Source organism: Asterias rubens, unplaced genomic scaffold (genome assembly GCF_902459465.1).
Source record: "Asterias rubens unplaced genomic scaffold, eAstRub1.3, whole genome shotgun sequence".
Taxonomy (NCBI): domain Eukaryota; kingdom Metazoa; phylum Echinodermata; class Asteroidea; order Forcipulatida; family Asteriidae; genus Asterias; species Asterias rubens.
The window spans coordinates 321,928-337,264 of NW_022985697.1; the positions used below are offsets into that span (position 1 = coordinate 321,928).

Genomic DNA, 15,337 nt, shown 5'->3' on the forward strand with positions numbered 1-15,337 from the left:
CAATACTCCTTAAAGTTCAGGTACAACAATTTTCATAGTCATTCAAATATCTATGCAAAGTATCAGGGTGTGAAGGACAAAAGAAACTCAACTAGTGGAAAATTCTGCACCAAGTTATTCAATCTGATTGGTTGTTTTGAATCACATGATTGATACAGCTTCCCTGGGGAAACTCGGGAACCCTGGAACATTAAACACAATACAAACCACTCCTTAAAATTAAACACACAGGCCTGTGCGGACCACAATGTTAGTTCCTAGGGAGGAGGAAAAACTTGATTTGTTTGATTTGTTTCCTGTCTAACACAGATTCCTTCCAGTTATCTTGTTAATTTCACTCAATAGGTTTCTAAATGTTCTCTAGCAAGGCTCAACTGATATTTGAAAACATGTGTCACCTACATCTGAAGTTTGATATGGTTTAAGTTAGCTCTGATCATCAACATATTTATGAGTGGTAAGTAACACTTTATTGTTGTTATCCATGGCCCAAACTCCCACTTGTCCTTTTTATAACTTCCTCATGTAATGCCACCATGGTGATGTTCAACTGGTATTGCCAAAGACCTTGCTTAATCATGTTTGAAACTATCTTAGTGAAATTATGGCAAGTGAAATGCAAAAACATTGTACATGAATTTAAACGTTGTTATTTACAACCACTGAAAACTATTTTTAATATCGATACAAAATCAGGTTACCAATGACCATAAATCTGCTTTGTTAAATAAAGCATATAACCTTGTTGTTATTCAGCTCTTTCTTTAGGGTGGCAGTAAGTGTCTTAGTTTGTCAATAATTGGGTAACTGATTAGCCTCAACTCAATGATGAATGGTTATAGTAATTTTGATATGTGTACACTTCTGAATTTTTCGTAATTATCGATTAAAAATGTAGGCCCCAACCTAAAGGTTTTGAAACACTAAAAACACTTCTGCCGTTGAGAGCGTACATCAAAGGACAATGTCGCTGACGTCATTTGAGGGAGTTTGCTTTGTTATACCTCCCCGCTACAACAAAGCGGCTTTAGAAATTGGAGCTCCCAACTATGACGTTTTAAGAGTGATTACGTAACGGGGCATTTCGCAAATCTCTCAGAAAAGCGCTAGATAAGGGTATTCGAAATGATTGTTTTTTTGTACACAATTAAAATTTATTTATAATCTTATGACTCGATTTCCTTATTCATTGAAAACATTTTAAATGAAGTTCAGCAAAGTTCACGACTTGAATTTTCGTTCAAGCAGGTCTTTAACCAAGAAAAATCCAATGCAAGAAATGAGTTGATATATTTTTGAGTACATCAGTAATACTCTGCCTAAACTATTAAAATATGTTTGGTACATTTTGTGACCTGTATCTAGGCAGGGAGTTGGCTTTAAATTTAACAAAGAAATTTAACACACAGGCTACTCCAAAGGCATTATAAGTAGGCCTCATGAAGCCAGAAGGTGCATTCTTCCATACAGTGGTAAAATCTTTCCTGTTTAACAACAATTATTTTCCAAATGTGTACAGGGAAACTTCATGTGTTTGTATTCAACTACTTCTTGTCTGATATTTGAAATCTCAAGGCCGGAAAAGCTTGATTTTCTACCGTCTTTCACCTTGTCACTATTGAAGTTTGATCTGGTTTAAGTAATCTCTGCAGTCTTTACTAAGCCAGACGCCACAAAGTCTTTGGTAAGTAATACTCAATCCTTGCCTACTTCTCTCCCAATCCCTGGACGCCCCCCCCCCCCCTGATTTGCACGTTTCTTGGTCCCTTCCAATAAATAATATTTCATCCCAGATATCAAAAGCAACCAGATTAATTGTCTAGAAGTATTTTCTATCAATATCATTATCCCAACCCATGTCCATGCATCAGCTACATGCTGTGGCATAACCAGAAGGGAAGAGTGTTCAGAGAGATTGAAAAATACACAGGGAAGGGTGCAATATATTATAATTGTGGCTTCTTATAAAGCGCACATGTCCGTCACCCAGTGACGCTCCTGGCGCTGTAACATACAGTATTTCCTGCAAGATGTAGGACTACTTCTGATAGCACCTTGTAATGCTTTAAAGTGCTGTGGTGCAATTTGCTGCCGATCAGACCAGGAACACCGGGCCGAACCCCTTCTCTTTTTGATAAGTGCACTGGGTTCTTTTACATGTGTTACATAACACATGGGACCAACGGCTTAATGTCTCATCCGAAGGACGAAGCAATGGTTAAATGTCTTGCTTAAGGACACAAGTGTCACCGCTAGGGATTTAAACCCACACTCTGCTGATCAGAAACTCCAGAGTTTGAATTCGGTGCTCTTAATCGCTCGGCCATGCCACTCCCAAACTATGTCTTTAACCCCGCTTCCTCCCTCCCCAATGAGTGTCTACTTACACCACTGGCTGCAGAGCTGGTTTGATAGATTCTTTGTGTTTATTAATAGTTTTTAAATGTCCAATGCCAAATAATATCAGACAATATTAGGTGAGAAGTCTATAAGTTGGCATGGGGGAACACCAAAGACTTAAATATTAAAGAAAATATTCATGGAGTACTTTGAGACCACTGACCTCTACATATCTATAGGCTGTCACTCGCAGTAACAAGTATGACTATCGGTAGTAAACTGCTGGTAAAAACAGACTGGTTTTGTTTACTTTATTTGTTTGCGGAGAAAGACAATCTGTTTTATTGTTGGGGGTTACTTTTAAAATGTATTGAACCATTTTAGGAACAAAGGGGAGGCTTCGTCACTTAAGAGGGAGCTGTTTCTCACAATGTTTTATACCATCAACCTCTCCCCATTACTTGATACCAAGAAAGGTTTTATGCTGATAATTATTTTGAGTAATTACCAATAGTGTCCACTGCCTTTAAGCACTGTAACTTTGTTCATTGTTGCAGTCATTGGATGAAGAAGTATGAAAAGAGTTATTCACTCCAGTAATTTCTTGTTAAACAGATCCATCATGGCGGCATTCACAGATAACACAACAGATTTGACAACTACAGTTACTGAAGGACAATCTGGATTAACAACTGGGAACATTATAAGCATCGTCTCTGGTTGTATCAGCGCAGTTGGTGTCTCCTTTGGAATATGTAAGTCGTTATTGTTTTTCTAAACGCCTTTTCTACCAAAGTTCAGGCACACAATAAAAATTGTTCTAGTGCCAAAATAACATAAAATAACCATAAATGCATCCAAAAATACCTTGTATTATCCGTGTTGTCGCTACAAATGTGCTTGTATCTTTCGTTTTTTCAATACATAGAAACACGCATGGGACTGTTTGGACCAGTGAAAAACCTTGTACAAACTGGGGTCTCGCTTTTTCTAGCACGTATAACTGAAAATGGACTGTATACCTCACTGTATTGAGGCAGCCACAACCAATAACTAAAGTCACCACAAAAGCTTAGAGGTGGACTTATTCCCTGATAACTTAACAATTCAACTTTAAAAATATCTACGGAGATCAATTAAGTGCACAACTGACAAGATAATTTATCTTGAGATGATGATATCACATAATGGAACATAGCGCTCATTTGCATAGAGCATTTTATGTCCGGCCCCAAATACGCACAAAATATACCTTTAAAATGCATAATTTTTTCCAAATTGTATAATAACTCAAGATTGCAACAAGCGAATTTTATGGATCGTTCAGTATTTTGAAGAGGAACTTACTCTTTTTTAATTCATGTACGTTGTTTAGTTCTATAAACAGGGAACTTGTCCCCCTTTTTATATAAATAAATTGAACTTTCTTTCACGCCCCTATGGCGGGGAGTGAAAAACTATCGAAATCCCCCCGTTTTACATAACTTGCCATTACTCGTGAACTGCGCCACGCAGTTGCCTGGATCAAACAGCTTCTTGAATCTGAACAGTTAATCTGTCCATTCATGTAACAATGTTGATGATTGGTTAACTGTAACCTGTTGCCCGAGAACGAAACATGTGATACCCATAGTTTTGTAGCTTAAACCCTTTCCATGTTGTGTGTGCGAGCGCGCGTTAACGTAAACATAATGGCCATTGACTTAGTACAGGAACAGCTCATTTTGGGAAAGTGGGGGTGTCCATACAGGAAAATACTGTTTAATGCAATCATTGCAAAAGTTGGATCTAAAGGCTAATTATATTTATCTCACATTTATTGTCTAAAACCACAATGTCTGCGTAAAACTTTGAGTATTACAGTAATACGCAACGCCCATTCTTATGATTATTGTACTCCACCCCCATGTCAAAGTGGTACAGCCCGCATCACGCGCGCTCTCGCCGTTGCACGCACAGTGTAGTGAATGTTTATTTTTTTGATCACTCCTTGCGTACTATGTTCCATTATGTACTGGCAAATATCTATGTTTCTCAAGAATAACTTATTTAGAATAACAACTTATCATGAAAGCAGATTTTGTTTCCCCAAAATAAATCAACATCTTAGAAATAGTATTACAGTAGAAATTGACAACCCACTTTAAAAGAGTTTCACCATCTAAACAACAGCTATAGCTCAGTTGGCCAATAAGTCAACGTAGCATTTACTGTACTGGATCACACTAATTAAACTTGGCTTTAAGGTGGCTTGCTATATATGGCTTTTAACTATTTTCTGTTTTACCTACAGTGGGTTGTCTGTATACTTGCAGAAGAAACAGAAGAGGTAATTATTGAAGTACTTTCACTTAAGAACAATGGATGGAAGCTCTTTGTGAAACGTTTCATTCAACAAGATTTATTACTAATTCCAGTTCAGAAGTCATGCAGACATGACTCATGATTCAATTCTTCTGAAATGTGTAAAGCAGACATTATCTGCTGGTGAAGCAGCCCCTTACAGCACTATCCATTTCATATTACTGCTTACAGTTAGGGAAAACAAAAGGCGCTCCAACTTTTCAAAATTATTGTGTGAATAACACCTCAATTGAAAATCAATTTCTCCAAAGTGTAATGACCTGGGGCAGCCATATTCCTTGACATCAGAACTCAATACTCGGGGATGTTTTTTTGTTTTTTTTTCAAAAGGACAGAAAATTATTGCCACTCATGTTTATACCGAGCACAAATATCCCGAGTCAAATACAAAACTGCCAAGATTTCACCCCCTGATAAGTGGAGAAATCTTAACAAGAAAAAAAAACACTCAAATAATCCTAGACAAAAGCTAGGCATGTAAAGCAGTCATTAAACAAAAGTTTTATACTTTTTTGATGGGATGGATATAAACGTTGGTACTGTCCAGCAATGTGATAAAGTGGGAGGCTGCCACACCCTAAAGGTTAAAGGAGCACAATTTTAATTCGTTTACATGTTTCTATTGTTACTCCCAGTATGGAGAAATGCCACTGACTTTTCCATTTTAAAAAAATAAAACCAAATTAAGGATAAAGAAACTATAAAAGTATAAAGTTGGTCTAAATCTTTGCATCTTACCTCTCTTTCTGAAAGTTTGTAAATACTCGGGGCCTTGAGTACCTTGTTTGGTAGATACGTGCGCTATATAAGACTTTGATATTATTATCTTGAAAGCTGCATAGAAAACACTGCACACTCAAACCTTCACTGTGTATGGAAGAGTCTTTGGCACTCTATTATCGGTCGAGTTGGTCTTTGAAAAGCCATCGAAGCCGTTTGCTATGAAATCCTTATGGTTAGAAAGATGTTTTAAAAGACACATAATGATCCACACAAGTATGGCTCGAAAATGCACGATTTTCCATTCAGGTCGAGAACTAGAACAAAATGGCGACCATGTTTGATCGCGATGTGAAAAGAAAACCATGCAATTTCGAGGCATGTTTGTGTGGATCATTATACTCTACTTTCAAATTATCAATCTATCTAACCATTCATAACCAACGGTTACAAATGCTTTTCAAAGACCAACTCGACTGATCCAAGGCAACATGTTCCTTTAACATGGTGTTGAGTTTTTAAAATCAGCACAGGCTTCAAAATTACTACAAACAAACTTTGTAGGAATCTACTGCTGTCATGAGAGCACTTGAATTAACATATTCTGGGTGTTGGAGTAGCTCAGGACTGTCAAAGAATCAGTCATACTCTATAAACAATTGGTACAAAGTGTATTGAATCACATAACGTTTAACCCCTGTTTAACCCTGTGGCTTGGCCATTGAAATACAACCAAGAGTCTCCATCGTTGCAAACTCCATACCTTTAAACAAGTATGTTAACAAGTAACACCAAAATATGTTTGCCCTTTAATGTTCAGAAGATCGAAGGCGCCGCAGAGAGGATCAAAGACTCAAACAACAAGCTCAACCATTAACACAACCAACAGAGGGTAACTACAGAACATTTTGACTTTTACTTTGATGTTTCTATAAAATCACTTATAGAAATTGACGTTATATTTTCAACTTGTATGGGGCAAGCAATACAGAAAAGTAATCAACGTTGATATTTTGGACTTGAAGCAAACTCAAACATGAAACTAGGTTTCAATATTTATGGTTTGTACTAAAAGCAGTAAGTTTAGAAGTCAAGAATGCTCCCTAATATTGAACATATTTTATTCTTCTTCGTAGGAAATTATTATGTTAAAGTGTTGTAGAAATTCTGGAAATACCCTGACTCGAACAATAAGGCAACCAGATTGTAACACATTCTTCTTAGCAGAGAGTTTATCAGTGCAAAAAGAGACCCTAAATCCAATGCATCTGGATACCATTTTCTGCTTTGTCGAAAATTAAAAAAATTTGATCAGATGAAACAAGTTGTGCGTTTGGAAACTACGGTGCTCAGAGAGTGCCATAATACTTAAAAAATCGTCTCACCAAGTCAACTTATTTACTGTCTAACCAATTAAAAGCATCTTTAATGATATAAATTATGCAGCCTGCATTATGATAGGGTGAATGCATGCACACAGTACACAGTCAACCCTCCTACTGTAAGAGATGTTAAATTTGCATCGGGGATAAAGAATATTAATTTGGTTTTTACCCATACACCGATGTGTGTTAGCACTGTATACTCGGTACTGAAAAAATATCACAGGCATGTTACTCGGCTGGGATTCGAACCCACGACCCTTGCAATTCTAGAGCAGTGTCTTACCAACTAGACTACCAAGGTTGCCCGGTAGCTAGAGGCAGTTCGAATCCTTATGTTTTTGCAGCGGGTACCGCAACGATATAAGAGATGTTAAATTGTATGGGTAAAAACCAAATCTTGAAAACTGTGCCAGCCTGCAAAAATGCATGCACACAGTACACAGTCAACCCTCCTACTGTCTGACCAATTAATATCATCCTCTTGATTGATAAAATTATTAACAATACCAGCCTGCAATATGATCTGGTGATGAAAGGCACACAGTACACAGTCAACCCTCCTACTGTCTGACCAATTAAAACATCCTCTTGAATGATAAAATTATTAACAATACCAGCCTGCAATAAGATCTGGTGACGGAAGGCACACAGTACACAGTCAACCCTCCTACTGTCTGACCAACTAATAGCATCCTCTTAAATGATATATAAAATATGCCAGCCTGCAATATGATATGATGGCATGCACACAGTACACAGTCAACCCTCCTACTGTCTGACAAAGCATCCCCCCAGTCTTGAATGATAAAATTATTGGGTGCTAGACCCAAATTCTGTTATTTATACAATGAGGGTTCAACATATCAAATCCTTTCTAGTCAAAAGGACCCCAAGCAAACCAGCCAAAGACGCACAGTCCAGTGGCCTTGGATTAAAAAGATAAGAGACGAAACCCATGCTGCATACAGGATGCACAGCTTGTTTGTATGTATTGTGTGCGGCTCACCGCGCCATGCAACGATCAATTTCATTGGCTTTCGGACCCACAATTTCTTTTTAAGTGAATACACGCGAGCCTAAACCTCAACCAATCGCAAAAAGGTTTACATTGTCAGAAAGCTGACAAGCCAGAGAGAAATGACTCGAGAGATCTAAGCTCACAGAGGGCGCTATTTAATGTATAGCTATTTTAGTATAGCGGTTTTTGGCTACACGTGGGTTTTACACAGGAAACGGGTTGATTTTTGACAAAAAAGGCAAGTTTTAACATGATTTATGCGAGTGAAAAACAATTTTTTTTGTTCCTTTTTTCTTTTTTTTTTTTTTCTTTTTTTCATTTTCTAAAAAAATGCAATGTTTGGCTCACAACAAAGAACTAAGGTATACTTTGTTAAATAATGTTGTGGTGGCGATAGGTGCGAAAAAGGACCCGTTTTACAATGTTTTTAGATACGTTAGACGTTCTCATAGAGATGTCACGTGAAAACTGTCCAGTGGCTTTATTTTCCCAAAGGAATCCATATGATTATTTTTGCTTCTCTCCACCCGGGAGTACACAGTGGGCACCGGCGAGAGCTGTGGAGTAACCTGCGCTAGACTGGCAACTTGTCCAGGAGGAATAGACTATATGGTCTTAGTCATTGAATGCCAAGGAATACAGCTAGTTATAATCACGGGTCTGATGAGCCATGTTGGATCAGAACACAATTTTACTTTATTTTTTATGCTATTTAAAAAAAAATACAAAAGTTGTTTTTTTTTTTTTGTTTTTTTTTTTTTGGGGGGGGGGGTTTTAAGTCAAACTTGTGTTATGAAAGAGGAGCAGATGTTATCAAAAGATGAACGAGGTAAAGATTTGTTTCCCTTTTGTGAATTGTCATTCACATGTAGTCCAATATGGTCTATGTTTTAAAACTATTCATCACAATAGCTTCAAAGTTAATATTTTGATTTTGACACTGATGTGTGATACACAGGTTAAAACAAAAACAGTATTCCTCATTCCCAATAAAAGTTTAAATTGTAGTTTAATTCCAAATGGAGACAACATTGTTAGTGACAGGGGTAAAGTCAGGAATTTTGACATAAAATTGTCCAACACTCTTTAGTCTGAAGTAAAATCAATCAATCAATCAAACGTAATTTGTATAGCGCCTAAATCAAAAGTTTGCCCAAAGGCGCTGAGGCACAGAAGAAATAAAAAGTCATTGATGGTAGGCCTCCTGAAACAAGTGGGCTTTCAGAAGTGTCTTGAATGTGTTGAAGGATGTTGTGTCCCTGATGTGATTGGGAAGTTTATTCCAGAGTTTAGGTCCATATAGTTCATTGTTTGTAGGTCCGTTGATATTTTCTTATGTGCTGTACAATGGCGACCAGTCAACCAGCTTCTCAAGATGCTCTCCCTCTTTTGCTCTTTTGGGTAGTTCTGAGCACTCATAACCTGTTTGAATTTTACTTCATATGATAGAGGTTCCCTTATTGACAACTTTGGTGTATTTCATCATCTCAGCAAGAAAATGGTACCCCACTCTCCAAGCTGTTCTTCATGCCTGAGCAACTGCATTGTCATTCAGGAGCAAAATCACGACCACACATAGACTTTAGTATTTACAACAGTAGGCGAAGAAATACTGAAAAAGAAAACTAACATCAATATTGTTGGCTTGGGGCGATGTCAAAACGACACACTGACTTTTTTGTATCATGCAAATTTCGAAGTCAAGAATGCCCATGTATACATTACAGGTATCTTATTTAGTAGGAAATTGCTATATTTAGGTGTTGTAGAAGAGCTGTAAATTCACTTACATGTATTAATTAGGGAATGACACTGCTAATACTTTGAGACCAGTAACTTTGTTGATCAGAAACACCAGAGTTTGAATTCGGTGCTCTTAACCGCTCGGCCACGACACTTCCACAATAACAGATTAATTTATAAAACTTTGGAAACAACACAATCGTTTGTACCGTGTGCACATCCATGAAGATAAGAAAACACAATGCGCATGCGAAAACTGTGTAATTTCGCAAATCTTGTGTCTCCAATGATTCATCTTAACACGCACGCAACAGTGCAGAGTGGCGGTACCACACATCCCTGTACAAAGAGATCTAATCCCGCTCGTTAATCAGACGCTCAGCTGGAGGTCTCCTATCTTTTTCCACTGGTATGACAGGGCCATTGTCAGGGTTTTCCTTTGTTACTCTGCGGTTAGTCTCGTCTTTCGAACTCCTTCTCTTCCTTAATTCATGGTACAAACATGAGAATGAATGGCCTTGACATAAAAAATATGTCAGCATAATTATTGTCAATGTAAGAAGAATTTGAAACAATCTTCAGAGTGTCATCTCTGGAATGTGAACCTCAATTGATGTTATTCTTTCATTATATTAAACCTGATCTTCAGCAAGATCAGAGCCACCAATCATCACATGATCACACAGTTAGCCCTAACCAAGTTCAGCAGGCTAATATTCCGAGCACAAATTGACTTTAATATTTACAACATGTATAGGCCAAGTATTACTGCTAAGGAAAACTTAACATTAATATATTTGATTTGAAGCAAAGTATAAACGACACCCGGTGTCAATATTCATGACAAGACATTCAAGTATAACGCAAATTTTCAAGTCAAGAATGCCCTAGGCTACATGAAAAGTATCCTTCCACTGAGCAGGAAAATACTAAAATCAAGTGGTGTAGAAGAGCTGGAAATATGTTTACAAATACTGAAATAAGCAAGTACGAGTGTCACTCCCTGGAATGTGAACCTAAATAGAAGTTTTATCTGTCATCAGATGTTGAACCTGATCTTCAGCAACATCAAGCCAGCCACCAATCATCTAGTGCCAGTCCTAACCATCCACAGACAGATGTACATGTACCAAACTTATCAATCGTGAATCCTGGTGCTGTCTTCCTTGGTCCTGTTACTAACACTACAGTGAAACTACCAGGTAATCAGAATGTACCAGGTATTATACACATTCATCTTAGCATGGAGGTTATTAGTACAAAAAGGAATCCCTAAATCAAAGGCTCTTGATCATAGAGCTATATATATTGACTAGAGCGCTAACTCCCCTTTATACACGCACTTAGGTTTTGATGCCATGTGGGCGCATACATGTTTATGTACAAACCAATACAAAAGCTTGAAATTTTGTACCGCAATTGTATGGATATTTGCATGATAGTGCGTTTGTTCTTTTCTATGCCCCATCGAACCAAATATGCAGCAAATGTGAACGCACAATCTGCTGATGAGCGTACAAACTGCGAGCATCATGTGCGTCATGTTTAAGAGGCAAGTTTGCACGTATGCATGTTTTTTTAGTTCGTCATTATTGCCGGCATACTGTGCATTACTGAAAAAGATTTCGCTCTTTTCCCCTTGACACCTTGAAGCATTTGTTGTAGGCCTACTTACTATTATAAGAATGTGTGTATGCATAAACGTATTTGATTTCTCACAAGAGGCCTTATGTTGTATAAGCACAAACATTTAGGCAGCGCTATGAAGTGGCCCATGACGCGGCCGTACACAAACTTAGGCATTCGCATATGTAAGCGTGCGCACCAAATGCAAAATTTTCACGGCCGTGTGTGTTCTCTTACAATTAAAATTGTTCCGTAATCACGCACCACAACAAACATGTGTGCGACCCGGGAGGCTTCAAAACGCAGAGCAAGTTAGCGCTCTATGTTCTTGATACAGTTCTCTGCTTTAAAAATGCCACACAAATAGCTTTTGTTCAAGTGGGAAGAGGTTGTAGGGTATGGAAACTACATGTATGGTGCTTAGTGAGTGCCATGAAACTTATACAAATATCTCTCCATTTCAACTTATTCAGTAAAATGTGTTGAAATGATATGATATGAACCAACCATGCCAAACATTTTTACTACAAACTAAATTTCTACTTTGAAACACCATAGCTCAGACATCCATTGCATAATGATTGTCACATGCATGGCAATCACATGACTGGCGAAAAGAAATTTGAAAAGAGGAAAGAATATAAATAAAATCCAGCTCTGTGGTCCTCCTAAAACACGTTCACTTGAACTCAGAGGTGAAAACCAGCTGGTGTGTATCTGTCACAAAAAAAATTGTTAAATTTTGTGAATTGAACAGATTATTCAAAGGACATGTGTTGTGAGTGTAATCATGTTAGTGATGAATTTTTTTGTTATATTTTTATGTTTTGTAACAGGAAAACCAGACCCAGATCAAGTTCAAGCTGTTGGAAAAAAGGCTAACAAGGCACTGAAAAAAAAGTACACAAGTACAGGTAGCTATGTACAGATGCTCCCAATGGTTGATGATAGTAAGAGACACATAATGGACATCTACACTAAGCTATGTTTAGATGAACTAGTTGACAAAAGTGGGAAGATTCAACACAAGAAAATTAATTCATATGAAGAGATTTTCCACTTTCAGACCAGGGAGGGTTATCCAATCAAACGTATTGTTGTAAGCGGATCAGCAGGAATTGGCAAGACAACCCTAATTGACAAAATTGCTTATGATTGGGCAATGGGCAACAGTGAGACACTCAATAAGTTCAAACTTGTTTTTGCTTTCAAAATGCATTCATTGCAACAAAGTAGCAACTTAGAAGATGCCATCTTTAGTGAAAAGCTTCTGACCAAAGACTGTGTAGATCAATCTGCCTTGAAAGAGTTTGTTGACAAGAACCAAGACAAAGTATTGATTCTCTTGGATGGATTTGATGAATTTAAATTTGACCCGCTTGACACATCCTCATTTGGTTCGATTCTCAATATTCTGAATCGAAAGCTGGGCCCAGAATGTTGTGTAGTTATTACATCCCGTCCTCCCCTTGACAAATTAGTCAACAAATCATTGGTTGAAAAGCCCTATGCTCATGTGAGAGTTGAGGGGTTTTCCGATACAGATAAAGAGGAATATGTGAATAAATTCTTCCATGATGATCATGTCAAGGCTAGCAAGCTTACAGAGCAGATAAAACAATCAGAAACCTTGTCTGATTTGGCAAAGAGTCCCATGCTACTGCTGCTCATGTGTTTGCTGATGGGGAGCACAGAGAACACCCTCCCAGACACAATGACACGACTGTATAACAAAGCACTGAATTACATATTCAAAAGAAAAACAAGAGACATCAAAGACGATGCAATATCTAAGATTTTGATTTCTATTGGAAAGGTTGCTCTAGGTAGTCTCCTTTCTAAAGATCAGTCATTTGCCTTTAGAGAAGGGGACTTTGAAAAGAGTGCGTTAGATGCAGCAATTAATGCAGGTGTCCTCACTAGTGAGAGGGTCATCGATGGCCTTGAAACCTATCAACGAGTAACTTTTATACACCACACATTTCTGGAGTATTGCGCAGCGATGTACTGGCAAAGCTTGATAAACACCAAAGAATTTGACATAATCCTAGATCAGATTGAGTTGCCAGCCTCTCCTTATGTGTCTCGATATCATTATCTGCTCCGGTTTTGTTGTGGAGACAATGTGGCATGTACAAATCATATTTTACAGAAGGTGCATCAAGGCAGAAATTTGGAACTTGTCGTTATTTGTTATTTTGAGAGTCAGTCACAGGAACTGCCACCAGCAAATGTTATCAGTTCAATTCTGACTGATCGTCTTATACTTCACAGTTGGAATAATGATAGTACAAATGCATTCTTTCATTTTGTGAACCAAGTGGCAGCCATCAGCAGAGGAAATGATTATTTCACAAAGGCTGAATGTTTGTATGTGCATGATTTTAACTTCCCGAGGTTTGGTGAAGATTTGGCAAAGTCAATAAAACTATTGACCAATTTACAATCTCTAGCTCTGACGTATAGCTCATTAACTGTCGACAATACTAATCAAATCCTATCATCATTGGAAAGTCCATCAACATTGACTGAGCTAAACCTCACAGAGAGTATACTCTTGGGTGGCTCTGTGTCATCGTTGGCTCCTCAATTGATGAAACTGATGCCCCTCAAGAGGCTGTACTTGGCTGGCTGCTCACTGGAAGCTCAAGATATGTCACCCATTGCAGAGTCAATGGGTGACACTCTGGTTAATCTAGATGTATCATGGAGCGAAGACTTGGGTGAATGTGCATCCATTTGGGGTCCTGAACTGGGGAAAATGGAATGCCTTCAAGAAATTCACTTGCAAGACTGTTCAGTGCAAGGTACAGATATTGAGCCCATTGCTGTGGCACTGAGTGGTGTGTCTACTCTGGTTATACTTGATCTGGGAAGTAATCCACGCTTGGGTGGTTGTGCAGAAATGTGGGCTCAGCACTTGAAGGGAATGAGACACCTTGAGGAGGTGAACTTGGGTAGGTGCAAATTGATAAATAAAGATATTGAGCCCATTGCAGAGTCAGTGAGTGACATGCCTAATCTGATTCATCTGAACCTCCAGGATAATGATGCATTGGGTGGCCTTGCACTGTTGTGGGCTCAGCACTTGAAGAAAATGAACCACCTTAAGGCACTGACATTGATGGATTGTAATCTGACAGGTGTTGATATGGAGCCCATTGCTGAGTCAGTGAGTGACATGCCTAATCTGATTGATCTAGATCTCTCAAATAATGATCCATTGAGTGACTGTGCATCATTCTGGGCGCCTCATTTGAAGCTAATGACCAAACACCTCAAGAGGCTCAGAATGTGGAGAGGCATGAAGAGCAGATGGACAGATGAAGATAAGCAGCACATTAATGCATCAATCGGCTTGGATTCGCCCATATTGGAGTTGTCTAGCCAACCACACAAGACCCCACAATTGTTTGGCCAGTACTTGGCTTCTTCTGCCGAGATAACACTCATCAATAGGACTAGTAACTGGAGTTTTCTTCCCATGAACACGTGACCTCAACCATTACTGGGCACCACGCCCGAAGTAATTAATTGGCAAACAATTGCCACACCGCAACAAATCTGGCCAACATGGCTTCTTCTTCCAATGTACACGTGACACAACCATTAATGGGCACCACGCCCCTATTACTTATTTGGCACACAAATGTTATATTTGTTAACTGGCACCTGGCCAAACATTAATCTGCATGCCCACCTGACTCCAATCACGTGGGCACACAGTCAGAATGCACTAAAACAATTATTGAAACTAGTCATACCTTACACAATGAGGTTAACCCATCAATCAATTAATTAAGTTGTAAAATTTCACCTTGAGACATGAGGTCAGACTTGGCCCCTAGGGAACCTCAGAGCGCTAACACAACTTATTGTTACAATACTTTAACTCAATATTACGAATGGGCGTGTAAGTTCCTTGAACAAGGTGTACAAAGTGAAAGAAATAATTTGACAAAGTACATTTACTTGCAACTATAACCCCCAAAACAGAAACACTGTGTGAATCCCGTAAAAAACGCCAAACGCGTCCCACAGGGAGAACATGGCAACAAGCCCAATGGAGAACATTGCAAGTTGATAAATGGACCAGCAATACACCCTAAGTTAATCTCCTTTGCTAACTTCTCTTTCACCA

The 15,337-nt window shown here is 38.4% G+C and overlaps 1 protein-coding gene and 1 long non-coding RNA gene across 2 annotated transcripts; both read left to right on the forward strand.

Moving 5' to 3' along the window:
- The first annotated feature begins 238 nt into the window (after positions 1–238).
- On the forward strand, positions 239–3,074 carry LOC117305714. Its single transcript, XR_004520711.1, has 3 exons — positions 239–457; positions 1,520–1,684; positions 2,956–3,074. It is a non-coding gene; the product is annotated as an uncharacterized LOC117305714 (long non-coding RNA).
- Positions 3,075–11,986: 8,912 nt separating this feature from the next.
- Positions 11,987–14,692, forward strand: LOC117305709 (NACHT, LRR and PYD domains-containing protein 3-like). The gene has a single exon (XM_033790580.1). It carries the CDS (start codon positions 11,987–11,989, stop codon positions 14,690–14,692), a length of 2,706 nt encoding a protein of 901 aa, XP_033646471.1.
- Positions 14,693–15,337: the final 645 nt, after the last annotated feature.

Bases quoted from the DNA above. Each gene is read 5' to 3' on its own strand.
- LOC117305709 (XM_033790580.1), top strand. From the start codon at position 11,987: ATGTTAGTGATGAATTTTTTTGTTATATTTTTATGTTTTGTAACAGGA.